The sequence below is a fragment of the Cervus canadensis genome, chromosome X (assembly GCF_019320065.1).
Source record: "Cervus canadensis isolate Bull #8, Minnesota chromosome X, ASM1932006v1, whole genome shotgun sequence".
NCBI lineage: Eukaryota > Metazoa > Chordata > Mammalia > Artiodactyla > Cervidae > Cervus > Cervus canadensis.
The window spans coordinates 51294134-51319224 of NC_057419.1; the positions used below are offsets into that span (position 1 = coordinate 51294134).

Below are 25091 nucleotides of genomic sequence, written 5' to 3' on the forward strand. Positions count from 1 at the left end.
GTGAACTGCTTCCCTGAACATGGAACCTGTACTTCCATTTAACAAACCTTTACATGGGAGCAGTCAGGTGACATCCTAAACCAGACAGGTTAAGTGGCTCACCACAGCTGGCCGAGGCTTTCCAGCAGCTCCTAACAGAAAGCAGCACCTTTAACTGAGTGCTCACTGTGGGTCAGCAACAGCTGAGAGGCTTCAGCCACCTTAGTTCATGAACACCTGAAAAAAAAAAAAAAGCCTGAGGGAAAAAAAAAAAAAAGCCTGAGGAAACTGCACTCATGCTCATTTGACTAATGAAAAGCTAGGCTCAGGACTTGCCCTAACCACACTGAGTTGAAGGAGTGGGTTTTAGATGGGTGACCCTCCCTTCACTATAGTGAGTCTTGCTGCTGCCAAGTCGCTTCAGTCGTGTCCGACTCTGTGCGACCCCATAAATGGCAGTCCACCAGGCTCTGCCGCCCCTGGGATTCTCCAGGCAAGAATACTGGAGTGGGTATAGTGAGTCTTACTCACACTTAATTGGTCTGGTTCTCTGTAGAGCTTCTCCCTTGGAGCCCCAAGGTGGGGACTGTGGGTCCACACACTTGAACACAGTAGGGGTGAGTAGCTGTCCTGAACACAGCAGCACCCCTTCAGAGCAGTCACCACACTAGCCCATGTGAGAATCATAGTGGTCCACACACTCCTTACAGGAACTGTCCACAAGGGCTCTGGCCCTGTAAAAGCCTGGTTGCCCCCACAGGACCCCAGCCCTCTCAGCCTGGAGGAGGCCTAGTCTTCATCTTGAACAGAAACCCCTCTCAGAACCTGTGTGGAAATGTGCCTGGCCCCACCTTGCTCAGGAACCCGGGTCCGCACCGGCTATAAGAATGGCTGCCCAAGCCCAGTACAGAAACCTAGTTCTGGGACTCTAAGGGAATCCCTTTTTCTAATTATCAACAGGAAACCCAGCCTGACTCTGGACAGGAACAGCAGCCCTCACCTTGCACAGGAGGAACCCCTGGCCTCCCATGGCACAAGAACCTCTGCCTTACTCCTGCTGGCAATCTGGAACTCCCACTGAAAGAAGGTCCCTGTACCACCCCTAACAGAAATGCCTGTCCTGACCCTCTTCCCTAGCCTCTCTCTCTTTATAGGAATCCTATCTTGACCTTGGACAGGACACCTCTGTCTTCAAAATGTACTGGAGCCCTGCCCTTCAGGTGGCATTTTCAAATACCTCACTCACTAGAAAATATAGTGAGTGCAGAAAATCCAGACTGAGTTTAGAAGCCCTTGCCTCCAAGGTGGACAACTCCTGATGTCACTCTGCACAATGAGCCTGATTCTCACAACCCACCGTGCAGAGCATGCAGGAACTCATGCTCTAACTCTCAACATGAACCTCAGTCTTGAACTTACACAGGAAACCCTGTGTCAGGGACACCTGTCCTAATCCTCAACTTTAAGCCCATATCTCATCCTATGCAGCCACCTATGGCCTCACTTTGCATAGGATCCTCCTCCCAGACACTTTAGAGGGCTTCCCCTCCTCACCCTCTGCGCCAGGGCCATGACTCTCTACAGGAGGCCTTGACTATAACTATCCTGGAACTTCTAACCAGACTTGAGGCAGAAAACCTTTATCCTGACTCTCCACAGAAATCCTTAACTTGACTCATTTATAGGAATCTCTGACCTGATCCTTTCCAGGAACTCCTAACCTCCCCCTGTGGAAACACCCCTGTGACCCTGCACGGGAAGCCCTGTGACTCTCTACGACAGCCCCTTTCCCAGCCTTGTTCCAGAAGCCCCTCTTTTGCCCTTTACAGGAGCCACTGTCCTGACCCAACAGAAGAAACCCTCACCTGAATCTGTGAAGGTGACCGTGTCCTACCTCTGCACAGGATCTCTGTCCTGATGCTGCATGGGACCACCCTCTGAGTCCTTTCAGGAACTTATGTCCTGAGCTGGTACAGAAAACCCTGCTCTCACACTCAAAGGGAACCTCTGATTTGAGAGACATCCAAGAAATGAACCAGTATATAAAAACATCTATCCTGCACAGGAACTTCTGCTCCGACCTTGTTAAACAATCCAGAATCTGAATCACCATGATCACCTGTCCTGAGTCTGTACAAGAACCCTGGCCTCCTGGAGTAGGAAATGGCAAGCCACTCCAGTATTCTTGCCTGCAAAATCCAATGGACAGTGGAGCCTGGCAGGCAACAGTCCACAGGGTCGCAAACAGTTGGACAACACTGAAGCAACTTACCACGCACACTGCTACATTTAAAATGGATAACCAACAAGGACGCACTGTATCACAGAGAACTCTGTTCAATGTCATGTGGCAACTTGGATGGGAGGGGTGTTGGGAGGAGAATGGATATGTGTATATGTATGGGTGAGTCCCTTTGCTGTTCACCTGAAACTATCATAATATTGTCTGTTAATTGGCTATACCCCCAACAAAATGAAAAACAAGCAAGCAAGCAAACAAACAAACCCTGGCCTAACCCCTAAAAGAGTCTCTCAATCTGTGTCTCTGGCCACCCAGCTCTGATCCCATGCAGAAATACCTGGCCTCAGTATGTTATGATCCTCTGGCCTGACCCTCTACAGAAAACCACCCTTCTAGCCTCTAAAGGAACAGCCACGCTTAATCTGCCTTCACATCCTTCCCTCTCATTCTACAATGTCTCCAATCCTCATATTTTTCTACAAACCTGTCTTACCAGATGATAGGGTCATTCTCCAGACCTCAGACAAAACAACCTGACCCTGTAGAGAAACCTCTGTACCTCCATGAGAACCCCTGTCCTGATACATTAAAGAGAATTCTTGATAGCAGTGCTGTCCAAAAGAAATACAATTCTAGTCACATGTGTAATTTTAAATTTTCATGCAGTTGCATTAAAAAGAGAGAAAAACAGGTGACGTTAATTTAAATGATATATATTATACTTTACCCACCATAATTGAGTACAGTTGACACTTTAACAACAAGGGGGAAGAGCACTGACACCTCCAAGCAGTGAAAATCCATGTATAACTTTATAGTCAGTCCTCTATATTTGGTTTCTCCACATCAGCAGTTTCACATCTATAGACTCGCAAAGAGTCAGACAAGACTGAGCGACTAAGCACAGATCCGACCAACCTCGGATCCTGTAGCAGTAGCATGTATTGAAAAAAAGTTGCATACAAGTGAACCCACAAATTGAAATCCATTTTGTTCAAGGACCAACGGTATTTCATTTCAATATGTAATCGATATAGGGGCTTCCCTGGTGGCCCAGTGGTAAAGAATCCGCCTGACAGTGCAGGAGTCATGGGTTCCATCCCTGATCTAGAACAATCCCACATGCTGTGGAGCAACTGAGCCCGAGCACCACAACTGAGCCTGTGCTCTAGAGCCCAGGAATCATAACTACTGAGCCCACCCGCCCTAGAGCCTGTGCTTTGCAACAAGAGAGGCCACTGCAATGAGAAGCCCAAGCATCACAGCTAGAGTTACTCCTGCTCTCCACAATGAGAGGAATGCCCACATTGCAATGAAGACCAAGCACAGTCAGTAATAAATAAAATTATTTTAATCAATTTAAAAGCTATTGCTGGGACTTCCCTGGTGGTCCAGTGGTTAGAACTCCACACTTCCACTATAGGGGGCCTTCCCTCATAATTTCGTCGGTAAAGAATGTGCCTGCACTGCAGGAGACCCAGGTTCGATCCCTGGGTTAGGATGATCCCCTGGAGAAGGAAATGACAACCCATTCCAGTATCCTTTCCTGAAACAGCCCACTGATAGAGGAGCCTGGTGGGCTGCAGTACATTGGGTCACAAAGAATCGGGCATGATTGAGTGACTGACTCACACTCTTTCTCCACTTTATGGGTCTCAGGTTTGATCCCTGGTCAGGGAACTAATATCCCCCATGACACAGCTCACCCCCCCAAAAATGTTATCGAGATATTTATTTATACCAATTAAAAAAAAAACTCAGTGTGTATTCCAAACTTACAGTACATCTCAAGTTGGACTAGTCACATTTCAAGGGCTCAGTGTGTAGCTAGTAACTACCACATTGGACAGCATAGCTCTGTGGAGTCTATAGAATCCTGTAGCAGGCACTGCTGTACGCTCTCAAACCTGTTCCTTTTCTTCCTAGGCTCACTCACTTTTCCAACCTCCCTTATAATTAGATATGGGCATGTGACAGAGCTCTGACCAATGGAATGTGGGCAGATTGACATACTACACTTCCAGACCTCGTCCATAAAATTCTCTCAAAGAATCTTCGACTCTCTCTTTCCCCATCTATTAGCTGAATAGTGAGGATTCCAAGGGCTTAGAGGAGAGCAGAGCTGTGAAATGAAGTTGCCTGGGTCCATGAATGACCAGTAATAAATATTCCCAATGGATTTTGTATGAGTAAGAAATAAACATGCATCTGTGAAGCCTCTGAGATTCTAGGTTTTACAGCAGCTAACATAATTTAGCACAATTAATAGCAATCTAGACTGACTCTGGACATGAACACCTAATCCTAAGTTTGTATGAACACAGCTCTGAACCTTTACAGAAAAACCCATGCTGACCCTGAATTGGGCTACATAATCTCTTTATGGGCTTTCCTGGTGGCTCAGCAGTAAAGAATCCACCTGGAATGCAGGAAACCAGGGTTCGATCCCTGGGTTGGGAAGATCCCCTGGAGGAGGACATGACAACCCACTTCAGTATTCTTGCCTGGAGAATTCCATGGACAGAGTTGCCTGGTGGGCTACAGTCCATATGGTCACACAAGAGTCAGACACGACTGAAGCGACTAAGCAGCAGCAGCAGGGGAAGATAACCTGGAGAATGAAATGGCAAGCCACTCCAGTATTCTTCCCTGGGAAATCTCAAGGACAGAGGAGCCTGGTGGGCTACAAGAGTTGGACACAACTTTGCAACTAAACAACCACAACCACCTCTTTATAGGAACCTGTCATAATGCAGTTTATAGAGCCTCATCCTGAATTTGTATGGGAATGTGTAGCCTGGAGTTCCCTAGAAACAACTGGTATTTCCTGTGTAGAAACCCCTGCCTAGTTTCATAGAGGAACACCACTACAGAAACTATAGGAATCCCTATCCTCATTCTGTCCAGGAACATTTGCTTGACCCAGTACAAGAACAGCAGAAATAACCTGACCTTTTCTATGAATCCCTACACTCACACCTCACACAAGAGGAATACCAATCCTCAGGAAACATGGAACCTCTGCACTCATCCTGTAAAAGAATCCCAGCCAGATAAAGGAAACCGAAGACTGACACTGTACAGCAGGGATCAGCAAACCGTGACCTTCAGGCCAAAGCCAGACTGCAACCTGTTTTTACACTTTTAAAGAGAAAAAAAGAACATAAAGAAGAGAAAGGGAGGGGAAGGGAGGGAGAGAAGAAGGAAAAGAAAGAAAGGGAACCAAAAGAAAGGAAAAGAAAGGAAGAGAGGGAAGGAGAACAGGAAGAAAGACAATGCCACAGCGGCCATATAAGACCTGGAAAGCCTAAAATATTTGTTATTAGGCCCTTTATAGAAAAAGTTTGCCATCGTCAGCTCTAGAGAAATCTCTCTTCTGACTATTCAGAAAAATATGGGCCTTGGCCTTTACAAGACTCCCTACTCTTTTACCCTGCATCACAATCTCAAAATGCTCCTTAGGGTGTATATGCTTTCTTTGGTCTATGCAGAGGCTTAAAGGTCTTAAGACTGTAACGCTCTTCCACTGGGACAAAACACATGGTCAGATAGGAAAAGACTGTAAGGGACGAGAAGGCTTGAACTGGGGTTTGCAAGAAGGTCAGAGGACCCAGCTACTGGGCAATGGGGCTGTCAATCTGTTTGTTAGTAAGCGATGTTGAACCTCAGACCGCTTATCTCTCCCACCCCAGCCTACAGCCCGGTAGGAAATGGTGAAGAATGAGAGAGGGAGATTAGGAGGACAAACTGGCTTACTGTGGGGCTGACATTTAGACATGCGATGTGAGGTAGCTGGGGATGGGGTGCACAGGGGCAACTCCCCCCTACGGCACACACTTTCTATTACAGCATGGGAGCAGAAGTGACCCTGTGGAGGGCCACCACCCAAATAAAAACTCCCCTCCTGAGGTCCATTCTGTCTCTGGGCACTATCATTATCACAATTTTCCAGATGAGGAAACTGAAGCACAGAGATGTTCAGTAACTTGCCCAAGGTCACATGGTTAAGTCACGTAACCTTAGTTTCCTCATCTGCAAAGCAGCCTCAAGGAACTACCTCATAGTACTGTGGCTTATGACAATGCCTGTCACAACAATACTTGCTATTATCACAATTATTTGCCCCTACCAAGACTCCTTCCGCTCCACCATTCATTTTCGCGGCAGAATATTAATACCTAACATTTGGTGAATGTTTCTTGTGTACTACCTTAGTGAACATGAACTCAGAAAATCCTCACATTTATCATCATCACCACTCCCATTTTGGCCGCCACCAGCCTTGTCCAGATTCCAACGCTCTCCAGGCACAACCACCAGCCCGCCCGGGCTACGTCATTACGGCGCGTCGCGCGGGAAGCCACGGGGAGGTGAGAAAGCGCCCCTTCCTAACGCCCTTGTTTGCTTGCTTGCACTCTTGAGTCATCGCACGGTAAGTTGGCGCGGGTCTGGAGGGCTCCTAAGGTAAGTGGACCGGGAATGAGGGACGGCGGCCATGGCCGATAGAACGACAGCACTGGTGGTTGGGAGAGGGTCGGGCTTGAGCCCGAGCGCTTGGTCGAACCGCCGGCACGCGCCTCACGCAGGCGCAGTACGGCCAGCGTCGCGCGCAGAGAAGTGGATTAGCCGTTAGTGAATCCACGGGGGGTGTGGCCCGCACTAGGGGCGCGGCGGCGCGGCAAGATCCCCTGTGTGGGCGGAATCGGGGCGGTCTGTGGAGAGACCGGCCCAATGTAAAAGAGGGGATCACGCACCTGCGGTTGTCAGGAATTTGGAGGCTCCAGGCAAGGGCGGAGTTTGAGAAAGGGGCTGCACCCGGTGGGTGGAGCGGAAGGGATTGGTCGGTGCCAATGGCGGCGAGAAGGAGGAGGGGCCAGCGGAAGGCGGTTCGAACTGGCTGGAAGGGGCTTGGTGAAGCGCTAGGGGTTGGACCTGGGTAGGGGGTGGGGCCTGTTGGAGGGAAAGAGGCAGTCCCCTGAGGAGCCGGGCTTGTCGAAGCGTTAGGGTCAGGATCTAGCCAAGTAGAAGGTGCTGGGCTGGCCCGATAAGGGGTGGAGTTACGTGAATCGTTAAGGGTGGAGTCGGGGCCGGGGCTGGGTCTGGCTGAGTGAAAGGGTGGCTGATTATCTCGGGAGATTGGCTGGAAGGGGCAGGTTTGCGAAGGGGTGGGGTCTGCGCGAGGCTTTGAGGAATGAAAGGGTTGATAGAGCGGAAGGGGCGGTGAGAACGGACTGAGCTTGGGGGTTAATTGCTCTGTTAAAGGGCAAGACTTTGAAAGGAGAAAGAATAGTGTTAAAGGGATGGAGCCTAGTGGAATGGGCGGGACCAGGTAGGATGGACACCCTGTTGGAGGGAGAGAGCCTTGAGAGGCGGAGTTTAGAAGGCGGTGGGGAAGAGCCAGCATAAGGGAAGGAGACTAGCGTAGGGGGCGGGGTCTGGGAAGGGGCTGGGATGTGGGGTCTTAAGGGCGTTCGGGCCCCTTCACAGTTACCTCCACCCCACCCCCCAGGACCGCGTCAGGGGTGAAGTCTCCCCAGCCATGACCTCCACCGGTCAGGATTCCACTACACCCAAGGAGCGAAGGAGTAGGCACAATCCCCACTCCCCCACCCACGACTCCAGCATCACCTCGGTGAGGCCCCCCAACCTGCATTGATGAGGGGGAGGGGGAGCAGCGGGCTGTGCGTTGGACTCTGACCTTTCTCTCTGTTTGGCAGAAGCGAGGTGTTAAAAAGGGTGCCATACTCCGCTCCAGCCCCAATCTAGCGGAGGTAAAGAAGAAAGGCAGAATGAAGAAGCTTAGCCAAACAGCCGAGCAAGACCTAATCATGGGGCTGCAAGGGCTGGTGAGAGGGGCCTGGCCTCAATTTAGCCTCCTGGGACAATCAAAACCCTAAGGTTCTCCATCCTGGACTGTGTGGGATGTTCCCACTGATTCAGACCCTCAATGCATCAGTCTCTCCCATTTTTTTCCTCGCAGGATCTGAACTTGGAGGCCAGGGCACTGTCTGGCACTGGCTTGGTGTTCGATGAACAGCTAAATGAATTCCACTGCCTCTGGGATGACAGGTGAGGCTGGCTCCTCCAGGCCATACCCAGACTATACAAATATATGCACTTAGAGCCCATTAGCAAGAATGAACCCTTTCTTAATCTAGCCTAGAGACTGGAAGCAGATGATTTAGGGAGATGGGGCTCAGGCTCGAATGGGTTCATTTAGCCAGCGAACCTTTATTGAGTGCCTACTGTGTGCCAGAGATGATGATACAAATGTGTCAGACAAGACAGGGAGCTGACAGGTAAGTAGGAGAACAGGTCTCGAAGTAGCCATCAGCAATGTGAGGTGTTTAATGAAGGAGGACCTAAGACCAGGGCTTTCAAGAGTGTTTACTAGAGGACCTTAGACTAGTATCCAGGGTTCTCAGGAGGCTTCCTTGAAGAAGGGACCTTTGTGCTGAAATGGAAGAATTACACTTCCCATTCAGTCACATGTTGCAATCCATCAGCAAATTCTTTTGGCTTTGTTCAAAATGTATTCAGAATCTGACCTGTCCTTGCTGCCTCCACTGCCACTACCATTATGACTCACCTAGACTTGCAGAGGCCTCCTTGCTTCCATCCTCACCCCTACTGCCTGTTTTCCACACAGCAGCCTAAAAGAATACATGCGATGATGTTCTCTCTCTTAAAGTCCTTCAAGGACAGACTGTTTCCCTGAAGGTAAAGTTTAAATTCTTCATCCTGGCCTTCAGTGTTCCACGTGACCTGGTTCCATATCACCTCCATGACCTCATCAGCCAATCCTCCCCCTCATTTGCTTTGCTTCACTTCCTGCACACTGATCCCCTTACTGTTCTTCCAACATGCCTGGCATTCTCTCATCTCAGCCTCCTCTCCCAGTTAACATTCAGATCTCAAGGAGACCCTTGGAGAGGGCTTTGCCTGGCCACTCCCCTTTCCCCACACCTGAGATATTCCTAACCCATGCCATTGTTTTGTCCATTATTATTCTTATGTGGAGAATGAAATGGCAACCCACTCCAGCATTCTTGGCTGGGAAATCCCATGGACAGAGGAGCCTGGAGGGCTACAGTCTATGGAGTCGCAGAGTTGGACATGACTTAGTAACTAAAAACAACATACTTAAGTGTTTACCAGTTTAATTTCTATTGCCCCTCTTCCAGTGGAAGACTCCAGATGGCAAAAGGCTTCATTACCAAATACATATCTATCTCCAGAGGCACTAGGGACAGGCAGTAGACAAAACAAACAAAATTCCTGCCTTTGTGGAGATTACATTGTAGAGGAGGGAGACACAGTAAACAAACAAAAAACAAGGGATAAAGTATGTTAGAAGAAGTGTTATGGAGAAATGCTGAAGCAGGAGGGAGAGTAGCAGAAAGTGCGGTGGAGGGTACTCTTCAGTTTTAAATATGATCAGGTAAGGCCTCATTATCTGAGCAGAGATCTGAAGGAGGTAAGGGAGTGAACTAAAGAGACATCTGGGAGAAGCTTGTCCTAGGCAGGAAGGAGAGCAAGTGGAAACTTGGTTTTCATTAAGGAATAGGGAGGAGCCCGGTGTAGAAGCAAGCAGTAGGAGATGGGGGTCAGAGAGGTGATGGGAGCAGATGGTCACAGGACTTCTGGGGCATGGAGAGGACTTTGGCTTTTACCCTGAATGAGATGGGAGCCAGGAGAAGGTTTTGAGTAGAGGAAGGACGTGACCTGATTTGAGTTTTAACCAATGTCTAGGCTGCTGTGCAGAGAAAGGACTGCTGGGGGAGCAGAGGCAGAAGCCAGGAGGCCAGCTGAGTGCAGTAACCCAAGCCAGAGTTTATGGTAGCATTCACTGGAGGTGATACGAGAGGGTCAGGCTCTGGATATGTTGTGAGAACAGAGCCACCAGGTGCCAGAGGTGACTCCAGTTTCACGGGTCAGCAGCCGTGAAAGGGCAGATGGGGCAGATGTGGTGCTCACCAGTGTCATATATCTGTATCTCTGTCAACCCAGCTTCCCGGAAGGCCCAGAGCGGCTCCATGCCATCAAGGAGCAACTGATCCAGGAGGGCCTCCTGGACCGCTGCGTGTCCTTTCAGGTGAGTCCCCCAGCCATCATCCTGGGCGGAAGGCAGTGACTGAGGGAGGGACCCGGGCACAGCCAGAGCAGATCCTTAGCCCTTTGTCTCTCTCTTGTCTCCCTAGGCCCGATTCGCCGAAAAGGAGGAGCTGATGTTGGTTCACAGGTGAAGGTTTAGGAGCCTCGTAGGGGATGGGGAGGCGGCTGCCCCTGGGCCAATGCTTTGAGAAGGAATGTCACTTGGGCAAGTCACTGAGCCTCTCTGAATCTCAGTGTCATGCTTGTAACCTGGGAGCTAGTAAACATAAGGAGGGTGTGATATGTACTTAGAATGGTGCCTGGCATATCATCAGTCCCTGGTGAGCTATTTTTGTTACTATAATCTGATGTGTAAACAGACAATGGATGTGTGGATGGAATGATCAGAGGGTTCCCCCAGCGGGGCTGAAGGAACCCAGAATAAGAGGCCTGTTGTGGTATGTCTCAAGGAAAGTTAGCTTGTCAGAGGGAATATCAGAGCTGAGAAGAGAAAAAGAATGAGTCCAATGAAGAAGGCTGAGGAGAGGGAGGTCCAGACAGCTGGGACAGTCTGGCCAAAGGCCTGGAGGTAGGATCTGATATGGCCAGAGCAGAGGACAAAGGATATTACTAGAAATGAGACAGACTGGGGAAGGAGCACGGAAGGTGTCCTCTACCCCAGCTATCTCCTACATTGACAGGTGAGGAGGCCTGACTTGTCCAGGGGTTTGATGAATGGAGGACTCTATTGGGGAGGGTATGGGGCCCTGGTTCAGGGCCAGGGAGGAAGCCGGACCCCTGAATCCCATTCCCCATCTATGTACCCAGCCTAGAATACATTGATCTGATGGAAACGACCCAGTACATGAACGAGGGGGAACTCCACGTCCTAGCAGATACCTATGACTCAGTTTATCTGCATCCGGTATGGATGAGAACTGTGAGGGCAGAGGGTGGTGGCCATCCTGGGATTCCCCATTCCCACATCCACACCACCCTGGAGGGAGTAGCTGAGTGGCCACTCTCTCCCTCATTCCCCTCTCTGATTCCCTACTGTCTTCTCCAGAACTCATACACCTGTGCCTGCCTGGCCTCAGGCTCTGTCCTCAGGCTGGTGGATGCAGTCCTGGGGGCTGAGATCCGGAATGGCATGGCCATCGTCAGGTAGGGCCCACTGGCATTTGGCTTTTTACATTAAAAAAAATTCCTTTCTCAAATGTGAAAGGTAGTGATATGGATAGTATATTTACATGGTTCAAGAATCAAATGTGAAAAAAGGTTGACAGTCAGGTACAAGTGAAAGTCCTCCCTACCCCTCACCCCGTCTCCAGACCCCTGCTTCCTCTCCTGGAGGTAATCACTGTAACCAATGACTCATGTGTCCTCCTGGAAACAGTCTGTGCCTATTTGTGGGATAAATACCATATTTTATTGATTCTAGGATGTATATTATTTCATATTTGTAACATCTTGAAATTCAGATGCATCTTAGAAACAGTAATGCCTCAGAATTCCTTTGGCATAATTTCCTGCTTTGTTGTTGACATGTGAAAAAATCACAGTCCATCTTATTATCCTTGGCACCCCAGAAGTGATGAAATGCAGAAGATGTAGTTTTTTTCCTCCCTCCCCTTTGGTTTTAGTTGCTCAGCTGTGCCCAACTCTTAAAGCCCCATGCCCTGTAACCTGCCAGACTCCTCTGTCCATGGGATTCTCCAGGCAAGAATACTGGAATGGGTTGCCATTCCCTTCTCCAGGGGATCTTCCCAACCCAGGAATCAAACCTGGGTCTCCGGCATTGCAGGCAGATTCTTTACCGACTGAGCTATGAGGGAAGCCCTCCTCCCTTTTATTAGCCACAAATTATGGTAGCATTCAATACACTTCCTGTACCATGCGTTTTTCACTTTTATATCTTGGAAAGCTTTTTTCTTTAACAGTGTATAGGCTAGACCTGTGTAGAACACCATTATACAAATACGCAGTAAGTTAACCAGCCCCTACCATTGGGCATTTTAGTTCTCTCCAATCAATTGCTGTTTCCAAAAAAATGCTGCAACAAATATCATCCAATTATAAACATGTTATTTCACCCTTTTTGTTATATAGGTTGTGGACTAAGTCCCCAGGAGCAGAAGGACTTGGTATGAGGGTGTATGCATTGATCATTTAATGAGCATTTTCAAATTTCCTTCAGAGAGAGAAGAGTAGACTAGGGGTGAGGGTCTGAGGGCCCCAAGTACTCAGTTCCTGGCAGCTGTGCAGGCATCAGCACTGAGGGAGTTGGTGGTCCAGGAGTAGAGAGCAGGAAGAGTCCATCTCTGCAGAGGAGAACCCCACCACCAGCAATCTGTGGCCTTCCCTGCCCTGCTCAGGCCTCCTGGACACCACGCCCAGCACAGTCTCATGGATGGGTATTGCATGTTCAACCACGTGGCCGTGGCTGCCCGTTACGCCCAACAGAAGCATGATATTCAGAGGTCAGCAGCAAGCAGCAGGGCGGGTGTAATGAGGGTGATATGAGGTGTGGTGTCCTGGTCTGGGCACTTCTTCCCTTGATCTTCTTACATAGTGGCCCCCTTTCTCTCCCATTCACAGGGTCCTTATCGTGGATTGGGATGTGCACCATGGTCAGGGAATACAGTTCGCCTTTGACCAAGATCCTAGGTATGCCGGGATGCTAGAGTACTACCCCAAATGCTAGATTCCCAGCCACCCCCTACCTTTACAGGCGCAGCCAGAAGGGGCCCCAGAGGGAAGGGAAGGCATTCATATTCATTGGTTGGACCTGTCCTGGGAACAGGCTCAGTGCTGCCCTCTGCATGTCTGCTGTCTCTCTCAATTTCATTCTGAGGCAGGGGCTATTGGGGTCCCCATTTTACAGATCAGGGAACTGAGGCTTACAGGTTAAGAGGTCGTACAGAGAAGTTGAAGAGACAGGATTTGAGTCCACGGTATTTGGAGGGCTCATTCACCAATTTACCCCAGAGCTGAAGTGAACCTCAAAATACTACTTTGTTTTCCAATTATTTGTTAAAAAATTAAAGGGAGTTAGTTCCCTGGTCACCTAGTGGTTAGGATTCTGGGCTTTCATTGCCACAGCTGGGGTTCAATCCCTGGTCAGGGAACTGAAATCCCACAAGCTGTATGGCACAGCCAAAAAAAAATAATATCAAAATGTCTAAAGCAGTGAGTCTCCTGTAATTCCCAACCTCAAAAGTAACTGAATTTTTCCTGTAGATATACAAATATTCATCATTATTACTATTATTAACATACTACCACTACATTTTCTTTGGCAACTTGCTTTTTTGCTTTTAACAGTATGGTGTGGGCACCTCTCCATGTTAGTACCTCTGAAAAGCATCTCATTCTTTGTAAGGCTCTACCATGTTCCATGGTATGGCTGTACCTTTGGTCATTTAATCCTAGGACATTTACAGTGCTTCCCAGTCTTTGCTATTACGGACAATTCTACAGTGAATAGTCTGGTAAATATATAATTTTATACTTTTCTGAGCACATCTGTAGGATGTTTTACTTGGGCTTTTATTGAATTGATTGCATAAATTATACTTTCTCCCTTGTAAAAGGGCTCTTGCGCTCCTGTTGCACTTTATCTAATCTAGGTTGGTGGTTCTCCAGACATTGCTTTGTTATTTTCCACCATTCAGTGTTGCTGGCACATGTCCAGATATCAGTCTGATTTCATTCCTTTCCAATATATTTTCCTTTCTGGAAGGTTTTAGGTTCTTCCTGGTGACCTAAATTTTCACTTCGCCACTGATTCTACTTACCAGTGGTAGACATTTTACATCAGAATATTCACACCTTTCTTAAATCCTCAGAAGTTTTCTGTTAGATTTTGATGATTTCTTCTACTGTGTCCTCTCTGGTCTCTCTGTTAGTCAGATGTTAGACTTCCTGGGTTGATCCTCTGTATCTCTTATTTTTTATCTCATGTCTTCTGTCTCTTTTTCCTTTTGCTCTGTGTCCTGGGAGATTTACTCAACTTTACCTTCTAATTCAACAGTCTTCCTGTTGAATTGTGTGTTTATGAATTCTTTTAATCTCCAAGATCGCTTTCTTGCTCTCTGTGTCTATGCTCTACTAAGCTTTAGTTTACTTATTTTCTTTGTCTTCATAACAATGTTTTAAGAACTATCCGAAGGAAATAGCAACCCACTCCAGTACTCTTGCCTAGAAAATCCCATGGATGGAGGAGCATAGTAGGCTATAGTCCATGGGGTCGCAATGAGTCGGACACGACTGAGCGACTTCACTTCACTTCAATTCTTGATGGAGTTAAGAGACAGAGATAGGAAGCTGGATGATTGAAGGTCATAGATAGATTTCTTTTTCATTTATACATTCTTATTCATAAGGAAGAATGTACTGAATATATTCATAGTTCTTCATACCTATACATATAGTCAGTCATATATCCAGAGAAGAATATAGCTGTTGCCTCCAAGGCATTTATTAAAACAAAAAGAATGACTAATCATACTAAGGAAATCTTATTATCATGCCTAAGAAAATTAACAAGAATTCCTTTAATAAACTAAAACTTAGTAGTTAAAAGGAAAAAAATTAATTTGGTGAGTTTCTCATTCAGTGACAGAATTGATTTTGAGTGCATTGACCTAGATCTGTTCTTGACTTCTCCAGAAGGGAAACTTCAAACTGTCTTGGATATCCTCCCAACATGTTCAGTATGGGAAAGGGCTCACTGGGGCCCTGGATCCTCAGACAACTTACCAGGGATTTGCTGAAGTCTCTAATTGACGTCCTTTCTCCCACTCTCTGTTTTCCTACTGTTGATTCTTGTTTAAAATATCTTTACTATCTTTTGATAGGATTGTAGGGGAGTGAGAAGGTAAACCTGTGCTATTAATCTACCATTCTTTTACTGGAAATTGATTGAACTTATTTATTTACTTATTTTTGGCTACACATCAGCTTGTGGGATCTTAGTTCCCTGACCAGGGATGGAACCCAGACCCTTGGCAATGAAAGCACAGAGTCCTAACCACTGGACCATTAGGGAATTCCCAGTTGAACTTATTTTATCTCCTTCTGTTTGTTTTATAAACTTGGACTTTCTTCAGATCTTTTCTTTAGTCCTTTCTTTCCCTGATGATAATCTTTATGTTCTACTGTATGTTTATCTATCAGAGTCAAAAGTGAAACAATCACCCCCCCATCTGCTCAAGACCAGAGTTTTTGCATGGACTTCATCCCCCAATTCCAAGATAGTTTTCTTCTATTTCAAAAATCCTTTTACTCCAGTTTGCATTTAATTTCACAACTACAGGATGAACATTTATTAAAATGTGACTGTTAAGTTTGCCTAGATTCATTGTTTACTACTATTTCTTGCCTTTTCCTAAAATAGAAAAAAATGCTGCCTTAAATCCTTTCTGGAACAAGGCAGGAAGTGAATGAACAGATGGATAGAAGGATGGATGAGAGATACTCATTTTGATCGCCTCATTCAGAATCAAGCCTTCCTACTGGGCTTACTATCAGAACATATACCATTGTGACTTCAGTATCTGTTCTGTGTCAGTCTTCCTCACTACTCTGAGTGCTTTCTCTAGAAAACAGAAGTGATAGAGGTGGCCTGTAAGGTATTGGAGAAGGAATTGCCCCCTCACTGGCCTCATAGAGCCCCAGCCAGCATCCCTACTCCAGCCCCACATAGCTCCCGAGTCTCCCCACTTCCTTCAGTGAAAATACGAAGCTCCCTAGCTTTGCCTGGCATTCTTTTCAGCCTTACCTGGCTCCCACTAACTAAGAGCCACATGCCCCTATGGGCCTCCGGTGTCATAATGTTCTGTGGTCACTACCATGGTAACAGAGGCAGGTGGGTAAGCAGGCATGATCTAGAGTCCCCCATGGGGTCAGGAGCCCTCGGGGGTGGAATAGACCTGATAGCTCTCGGAGTCTCAGAGGTAGAACTGTATGGGCACTGAAAGGGGCAGCAGTGTTTACTGTGGGAGGAATTTCAGTAAGAGACCAAATGAATGAGTGAGTAAGGTAATGGGTAAATAAATGGAAGAATTAATGGATGGGAAGATGAATAATTTGGCAACTGAATGGAAGAATGAATATATGAATTTAAAAATTCATGGGGAAATTAATGAGAGAATGAATGAGTGGTTAAGTCAACTATGGTAGCTGTGGGTTGGAGGTTTCTGGGGAGTACTGACTGAACCCCGCACCTCTTTTTTTTCTCTGCCTCCAGTGTCCTCTATTTCTCCATCCACCGCTATGAGCAGGGTCGGTTCTGGCCCCATCTTAAGGCCTCTAATTGGTCCACCACAGGTTTAGGCCAAGGCCAGGGATACACCATCAACGTGCCTTGGAACCAGGTCAGTGTCTGCCCACCCTTCACCCCCAAAGTGAGACCCACTCCTGCCCTTCAGAGCAGATAGCAGCACGTCCCCATCATGCCTCCCTGTCTGCAGGTGGGGATGCAAGATGCTGACTACATCGCCGCTTTCCTTCACGTCCTCCTGCCAGTCGCATTTGAGGTCCTGGGGCTCTGGGGTGTGCTGGGGCAGAGGTGATGTTGAGGGATGGGCCATGAGAGCAGGTGGCCTCATGTGATTCCTTCCTCCTTCAGTTCCAGCCCCAGCTGGTCCTGGTAGCTGCTGGATTTGATGCCCTCCAAGGGGACCCCAAGGTAAGGCAGGTACACGGGGATGGCGGGAGGGCAGAAGGAGGCCCCGTGGAGCCAGGCTGACCCTCCGTGTCCCCCCCCAGGGTGAGATGGCCGCCACTCCAGCAGGGTTCGCCCAGCTCACCCATCTGCTCATGGGTCTTGCAGAAGGCAAGCTGATCCTCTCACTGGAGGTGAGTGACTCACTTCCACTTCAGCCCATGGATCCTGGAAGACAGAAGAACAACATTCAAATCTGGCAGAAGTTCTTGCCCCAGCATTTCCACTTACTAGCTGGACAGCCTCACCTAAGTCCCTCAACTTCCCTATACCTCTGCTTCCCTTATGTCAGAGGTGCGTCATAATAGTGGTAACCACCTCAGATTATTTGCTCAGCAAATGAAATCACCCTTCAAATGCCTTGACATGCAGCCAGCACCACCCCAGTGTCATTCATACTCTTCTCTGGTAACATCTGGCTCTTTCCTGCCCTCCTTCTCCCAGGGTGGCTATAATCTCCGCTCTCTGGCTGAAGGTGTCAGCGCCTCCCTCCACACCCTTCTGGGTGACCCTTGTCCCACACTGGAGTGTCCTGGTGCCCCCTGCCCGAGGTAAGCCCAGGGGGAGGAGGGGAGAAGCAGGCCCCTCACTGCTCACTCAGGGGCCGGTTGGTCACATTTTACCCTCACTTGATCTCCAGTGCCCAGGTGTCACTCTCCTGTGCTCTAGAAGCCCTTGAACCCTTCTGGGAGAGCCTTGTGAGATCAGGTAGGTGGCAGGGAGTGTGTTGGGTCAGGGGTTGGGCAGGGAATGAGCTGTGGGAGGAGTTTCTCTTCAGACCCCACTCTGACCTTCCTGGGCTACCTTGCTGGGTTGGGGGGATCAGGCCCTCTCTCTCACTGGGCCCTGATTTCAGGCCTCCCACCCCTTTTTAGGTTTGGGTAAACCTCATTCCAGAGTATTACAGGGATCTAGGTTGGGGGCGGCGTAAGGGAGTAGGGTGAATGTAGCCTCTCCTTGCAGTTGAGACCCTGGAGGAAAAGGACACTATGGAGAAGGATGATGTGGAAGAGAAGGAGGAAGAGGGACTGCCACAGTCCCCTGAGCTCTCCATTCCAATATGGCCGGTGCTGCAGGCTCGCACGGGGTTGGTCTATGACCAGCGGATGATGGACCACTACAACTTGTGGGATAAGTAGGCAGTCAGAGAGCCAGGCTAAGTGGGAGGTGGGGAGGGACCCACGCTTTCAGTACTAAGCCCTGCCTCTGTTCCCCTACTCCTAGCTACCATCCTGAGATGCCCCAGCGCATCCACTGTATCATGCATCACCTGGATGAACTGGGCCTTGCCAAGCGCTGCCATGCCCTGCCTGCAAGACCCGCTACAGATGCTGAGCTGCTCACCTGCCACAGGTCAGACCCACGTGGCCAGGGTAGGATGGGCCTCAGAGCGTGGAGCCTGGGCTTGCCTCTCTGATACATGGAGCTGTTACAAGACACGGGGTGGGGGGGGATGTGAAGGGGACAGAATTACCTGGCTGTCTTCTCAAGTGCCCCCTCTGTACCTCCAGTGCTGAGCACTTGGAACGTCTGCGGGCCACGGAGAAGATGAAGACCCGGGAGCTGCGCCGTGAGGGTGCCAACTATGACTCCATCTACATCTGCTCCAGCACTTTTTCCTGCGCACAGCTGGCTGCAGGCGCCGTCTGTCGCCTGGTGGAGGCAGTACTGGCCGGAGAGGTGCCTGCACTTTGGGGAGGGGACCCTGGGCTCCTGGCAAGGAAGTCCTGGGGGCAGGGGGGCGGGAAAGAGGCAACTCTGAGAGTTGGGCCAAGCCTGAGGAAAGGGGACCCCAGCCCCAGCTCGCCAGAGGCCTTGCTCACAGGAAAGTGCACCCAGGGGGATGGGGCCTACAGGGCGGTGGGGAGGAGGCCTTAGCAGCTGGTGGAGTAGTAGGGGGACAAGAGACAGGGAAGAAGAGAGGAAATGGGAGGGAAAGTGGTGAGGGTGGGTGGTCTAATCTTTGCTTCCTGCCCCTCCCCCAGGTTTTGAATGGCATTGCTGTAGTGCGACCTCCTGGCCACCATGCAGAACCGGATGCAGCTTGTGGTTTCTGTTTTTTTAATTCTGTGGCTGTGGCTGCTCGCCATGCCCAGGCCATCAGTGGGCATGCGCTGCGGTAAGGCTCCCTGCCCCCACTGCCCAGTGCTTACTCAGCAGGCCCTGTAATGCAGCCCCCAAAGTTACTCAGAAACACCCCAGGGTCCAGTTGCCCAGCACTTCCAGAAAAGGACCAAGGAGGATCTAGCCTCTGGGGCCTGACCCAAATGGGATCCCCAGATTGTGGCATGCAGGTGCTTATCAAACAGAATCCAGGGTCCCCTGCCCCAGAAAATCTGACCCTTGATGACTATCCTAGCAGAACCCAGGGGCCAACCTCTGGTGCTTACTTCAAAAGGCCCATGGCACTTACCCATGTGGGGCCCAGGATCTGGCCCTGAGCACTTGCTCTGGCCCACAGTGAAGCCCTTAGGACTCAGATAGGACCCACAAGCCTGCCACCCAGCGCTTTCCCCAGGGACTCAGGGTCCTGCCACCCGTGGTAAATGTCCCGACACACAGACACCAGAGGTGTAGCCCCTGCCCTCCCCCAGGGAACCAATGTTGCCAGGTAACTAAGGTGCTGTCCCCTCCTCAGGATCCTGATCGTGGACTGGGACATCCATCATGGTAATGGAACTCAGCACATATTTGAGGAGGACCCCAGGTGAGGGGCTGGGGCAGGGGCTGGAGGGTGGTCAGGGAGATGGGCAGGCCATGCCTCAGGGGCACCTTGCTAACCAGCTGTGTCTCCCCTTCCCACCCTGTTGCCACAGTGTGCTATACATTTCCCTGCACCGCTATGATCATGGTACCTTCTTTCCCGTGGGGAATGAGGGTGCCAGTACCCGGGTAGGAAAAGCTGTGGGCACAGGATTCACTGTCAATGTGGCCTGGAATGGGCCCCGCATGGGTGATGCTGACTACCTGGCTGCCTGGCATCGTCTGGTGCTTCCCATTGCTTATGAGGTATGATTCAGGGTGCACGTGATGAGACTCTGTATGTGGTAGTGAGTGTGCATGTGTCCAACTTACAGGTGACTGATCCTGTGAGAGGGCCTGTGGGTGACAGTAGTGATGGCTTTGGGTGAGAGGATGTGACTGTGTGATGGCCTTTGGGTATGTCTGTGCAGTGTCTGTCTGTGACTGCCTTCTGTGTGTAACCGTGAGGACTTCTGGGTGTGTGAGAGTAATCTTGCCTGGAAGTGTGCCTGGTTGTGAACATGTCCCATGTGTACACCATCACTAGTGCTGGTCTGTGTGTGATGGTGGCCCCGTGTGACTGCCATCTCTATGGAACTGCATGGTGTTGAGGGGTTCGAGTATGTGTGAGACTCTGCAGGTAGCTGTTTGTCACTACCATTGCTCTGTGTGATGGCTGTGATATTGTACATCACTGCACATTGCTCTCTATGACAGTCATCTCCAACTGTCTCCTATGGCCTATATATTAATATGTATTTGCCTGACACTGAGTGGCTGTAGGTAACTCTCTTCTCCATGTGTAAACCATGTATGTCTGTGACAAATCATGTATGCATGACTAACTCTGAGGGTTGATGAATGTGAGTGCCATCTTTGTGACCTCTGTGCAGACATGCATGTTCAGATGTGTATGTATGTCTGTGCACAGTGGCTGTGACTACCTTCTGTGTTTGTGTAACTCTTGAAATAGTATGTGTGTGACTGTGTGCAAGTGTCCATCTCCTGTGGGTGCAACAACATGTATGACTATTTTGACTTTGGTGGTGATGTGTATAATTGTGTTGGTGCAGGAGTAGCTGTAGATTACTGTTCCCTCTGAGAAATTACGTGTGTGTGTGTATGTGTGACTCTTACCATGAACAGTCCAGTTTGTATGAGACTGTCTGATTGTGTGTGGCTGTATGTGACCATCTTCTGTGTGTGGCACTTTTGTTGTCATCTTCTATGATGGAAGCATGTGTGTACCTCTCTTTAGCACTGTGTATAAAACCCTGTGTTGTACACATGTGTCCCATGTTTTATCCAGGGAGGGGAGTGTTTGCCTCTTGGTCTTACCCTTGGGTGTGTATGTGAGAACATAATCTCTCTGTTTCATGTCACTGTCTCTTGACATGAGTCTCCACAGCTTACAGTTTTGCTTCGTGTCCCCGTCCATCCATTTCTCACATCTACATCTCTCTGTATCTTGTGTTTCAAAATCTGTGTCTGATGTGTCCATGTCTCCAAGTCTCTCTTGTGTCTCCATGTCCTGCCCTCCCTATTTTCAGGGCTCTGGGCTTGTGTCTCCCGGGCTTCGGGTCTCATGTCTCCATCCCTCTGACTTGCATCGCCCTGTTTTCATTTGTCCTTGTCTCCATGTCTCTGGGTCTCCCTGAGCTACTGAGTCCCCATGCCCCCTCCTTCATGCTCAGTATGTCTCTTCTCTCTCTGCCTCAGTTTAATCCAGAACTGGTGCTGGTCTCAGCTGGCTTCGACGCTGCCCGGGGGGATCCTCTGGGCGGCTGCCAGGTGTCGCCTGAGGGCTATGCCCACCTCACCCACCTGCTGATGGGCTTGGCCAATGGCCATATCATCCTAATCCTAGAGGTAACTCTCTCAGTCCCTCTTCCCATGGTCAGAGGATGGTTGGGAAGACTTGGGTGTCCCCACCTGGGGTTGTGGGCACACACTGGGCATTAGTAACACCAGCATGAGCAACTTTAATTGAGTACTCACTATGTGCAGGACACCTCTCAGCACTTAACATGTGTAACTAATGCATTTACTTAAAGCAGTCTTGTGAGGTAAGGTCTGCTGACCTTATCATTTTCCTCTCTCAAGATCAGGGAAGCTGAAACACAGAGAGCTGTAGTGACTAGCCAGAGATCACATATTTAATAATGGCAGAGCCAGGCTTGGACCCAAGCAGCTTGGCGCCAAAGTCTATGCTTTTTACCTCTGCTTGAGCTGCATCCAACAAAATCCTAGGACAAAGGAAGTTCACTGACCTTTTGTAAATTACTCAGTGCCCCTGCCCCTTGTACCTCAGTATCCTCATCGGTAAGGTGTGGTTGGCTAATCATGGAGGGGTGCCTGGAACGTCATAAGCCTTGTACAAGAGCTGTAGCTTATTGTTACGCATTGTTCATATGTTAGTTTTACCCTCTCAGCAATCTTATGTGCTGTTATTATTGCTCCTTCACAGATGAGGACAAAAAGTCACAGAAAGATTAATTGACTAGTAAGATGTCCCACCATGTGCCCAGGCCTGCTTGTGGCAGAGCGGAGTGGTAGACTCTTTCCTCAGGTAGCCCGGGTTTCAACCTCAGTGCTACTTCTTACCAGCTGTTAGGATCTCAGACAAGTCATCTAATCACTCTGAGCCAAAGTTTCTTTATCGGGAAAAAAAGCAGAGACTGGGGTTCCTATAGAGTGTGAGAAACAGGGGATCCCTTACCAGGTCAGGACAGAGGTTCATGTAGAGAGAAAGATCAGTTGTTCCTATACCAGGGCAGGACAGGGGCTTCTGGGTGGGTGGATTTAGGGGTTCCCATTACTGTGGAGGCAGGTTCCTGTACCAGTTTGGTCCATGTGGCTGTGAGGATTCAGTGCTTAGAATAGGGTCTAGGACTTCCCTGGTGGTCCAGTGGTTCAGACTCTGTGCTTCCACTGCAGGGAAGGGGTTTGATCCCTGGTTGGGGAACTAAGATCCCATGTGCTGCAAGGCTCGGCCAAAAAAAACTAGGGTCTAGCACATAGCAAGCACTTGATGAACATTAGCTCTTACTATTGTTGCCATTAGTGCTGTCATTGTTGTGGTTAATATTATCTTGCACATTACATCACAAGTTTATCACCCTCACAACCATCTCACACAGTGGGTGCTGCTCATCTGACACATGTGGGTTCTACTAACTTGTCCCCAGTACCCACCCTCCAGACTTTCAGGGCCCCAAGGGGAGATTGGGAGGCAAGACATTGTGTCTCCTGAATTCCCTGAGGACTACCCCATCATACCTTTCCCTCCTCTTTTCCTTAACAAAGGGTGGTTATAACCTGACGTCCATCTCAGAGTCCATGGCTGCCTGCACTCGCTCCCTCCTTGGGGATCCACTGCCCCTGCTGACCCGGCTGCGGCCCCCACTATCAGGAGCCCAGGCGTCTATTACTGAAACCATCCAAGTCCATCGAAGATACTGGCGCAGTTTGCGGGTCATGAGTGAGTGGGCATGGGGCATTGGGGGCGATGGGGGCTCAGGGGAGGGCAGGGATCAGAGGTGAGAGAAGGGATAGCACCCACATTCAAGGATCTCCCTCCCGTGGTTCCAGAGCGCAAAAACAAAGAGGGACTCTCCAGTTCTAAGTTGATCACCAAGAAGCCATCCCAACCAGCCAGTTCTGGGTCAGCCTGTATGACAACCACAGTGGAAGGGAACATCCTGGAGGCAGGCATGGGACAGGCCGCCTCAGAAGCATCTGTGAAAGAGTCCACTCCAGATCAGACCGAGTCAGAGACAGCTCCAGTAGAACTTACTCAGGGCCAGTCTTCAGACACAGCCACACAAGGAGCTGCACTGGACCAGACCATCTCAGAGGGGGCCACGGGGGGAGCTGAGCTGATCCAAAATCCTCCAGCCTCATGCATTGAAAACAGGATTCCTCCAGCCTTACCTGTGCAAGGAGCCACAGTCCAGACATCCCCTAGTAAGCTGACGGGGAATCTCAGAGTATTGGACCTAGATAGCACGACTCAGGTAAGGCCCACCACACCCAGGTAAGGGGAAGAAGGGATGAGGATCAGGCCTTCTAGATACATCTTTCCTCTCCATGTGTACAGGAGCCCCCAGAAGAGGAAGGACTCCTAGGAGAGGCAGCTGGAGGTCAAGACATGAATGAGTCAGTGCCAGTGCAGGTCTTTGGAGATCATGCTGACACTGACCAGGTGAGCTCAGGGAGAGGCTAGAACGGTGGCTTCCTTCTCACACCCATTTGTGCCTCAACCTAGGAGTATGTGCTATAAGAACATATAATGGGGAGATGGAGTCTCTAGCTTACTCAGTTTTACCCACCCCAGGTCATGTTTTATGCAGTGAGACCACTGCTTTGGTGTCCCCATTTGGCAGCAGTATGCCCCATACCTGAGACAGGGCTGAACGTGACCCAACCTTGTCAGGACTGTGGAACACTCCAGGAGAACTGGGTGTGTCTGTCTTGCTATCAGGTATGCAGCTGAAGAAGAGTGTGGGGTGGAGGTTGACCCAGGAGCAAACCCTAGGTGGGTCTAATCTCCACCCAACACTCATTCCCCAACTTCAGGTCTACTGCGGTCGTTACATCAGTGCTCATATGCTCCAACACCATGAAGGCTCAGGACACCCACTAGTACTCAGCTATGCCGACCTGTCTGCCTGGTGTTACCACTGTCAGGCCTATGTCCACCACAAGGTGGGCCCTGGACAGACCCTCTAATGTGTGCACACTCACTCACACTCCCTCCCCTACACACACACCTTTTGTGATTGGGTAAGGGACAAATGGAAACCCTTCTGCATGTGGGATAGGCCAAGAGACAGTGTGGTTGAGGGCTGGAGTTGGGGCTGCCTCCTAGCTGAGGTAGAGGGGTGCTCACTTTACCTCCCCTCTCTTGCCTCCTTCTCAGGATCTCCTAGCGGTGAAGAACATCGCCCACCAGAACAAGTTTGGGGAAGACATACCCCACTCAGACTAAATCCCAGGATGTGCTCCTTTACCTTCAGAGTCCCAAGATAGACCAGCCTTAGTTCATCCCATCCTGAAGACCCTTTCCAACTCCCCCAGGGTGCTGATTTAAGTGTACGTACTCGTATGAAGACTGTGGTCATCGATTGTATATCTCTCCCTGCCCACTGCCTGCTCAAGGGACTCTATCTACTCTGCCGCAAAAGGAAAGGGGAGCACAGCTCAGTGACCCCAAAGGGGCCTGATATAAACCTACTTTGAAGGGCAAGAGAATCAACTGTAGTGTGGCAGGGTTGCATATGCAATAAAGTACAAACTGTTACAACA

General features: G+C 49.5%; 1 protein-coding gene and 1 long non-coding RNA gene across 15 annotated transcripts in view; one reads left to right on the top strand and one right to left on the bottom strand.

Annotated features, from left to right (window-relative positions):
* The window catches only part of LOC122434496, a 19351-nt gene extending 12266 nt beyond the window's left edge, over positions 1 to 7085 (bottom strand). For all 6 annotated transcript variants that reach the window (XR_006267384.1, XR_006267385.1, XR_006267382.1 and 3 more), the window contains exons 1-2: positions 6976 to 7085; positions 103 to 216 (exon numbers count right to left, since the gene is read on the bottom strand). This is a non-coding gene — a long non-coding RNA (uncharacterized LOC122434496). The remainder of the gene's footprint in view (positions 1 to 102; positions 217 to 6975) is intronic.
* On the top strand, positions 6539 to 25091 carry HDAC6 (histone deacetylase 6). Of its 9 annotated transcripts, none has more exons than XM_043457903.1 (29): positions 6539 to 6653; positions 7731 to 7853; positions 7939 to 8067; positions 8202 to 8290; positions 10232 to 10316; positions 10423 to 10463; positions 11144 to 11240; positions 11382 to 11479; positions 12691 to 12795; positions 12914 to 12982; positions 16566 to 16692; positions 16789 to 16854; positions 16947 to 17006; positions 17087 to 17176; positions 17487 to 17593; positions 17683 to 17750; positions 18006 to 18177; positions 18267 to 18395; positions 18554 to 18722; positions 19028 to 19161; positions 19681 to 19749; positions 19859 to 20051; positions 21504 to 21653; positions 23091 to 23265; positions 23376 to 23800; positions 23884 to 23988; positions 24121 to 24267; positions 24363 to 24491; positions 24706 to 25091. In XM_043457903.1, exons 2-29 carry the CDS (start codon positions 7761 to 7763, stop codon positions 24772 to 24774), a joined length of 3390 nt encoding a protein of 1129 aa, XP_043313838.1. In that variant the 5' UTR covers positions 6539 to 6653; positions 7731 to 7760; the 3' UTR covers positions 24775 to 25091. The 9 variants fall into 9 exon arrangements, with proteins under 9 accessions (XP_043313838.1, XP_043313833.1, XP_043313836.1 ...); XM_043457898.1 differs by having other exon boundaries at positions 6563 to 6591; XM_043457900.1 differs by lacking the exon at positions 6539 to 6653 and adding an exon at positions 6736 to 7005 and having other exon boundaries at positions 7942 to 8067.

Coding starts and splice junctions, on each gene's coding strand:
- HDAC6 (XM_043457903.1), top strand. CDS start 7,761: ATGACCTCCACCGGTCAGGATTCCACTACACCCAAGGAGCGAAGGAGT. Junction 16,855..16,946: donor TCCTGCCAGTCGCATTTGAG/GTCCTGGGGCTC, acceptor TTCCTCCTTCAG/TTCCAGCCCCAGCTGGTCCT. Junction 20,052..21,503: donor TGCTTCCCATTGCTTATGAG/GTATGATTCAGG, acceptor TCTCTGCCTCAG/TTTAATCCAGAACTGGTGCT.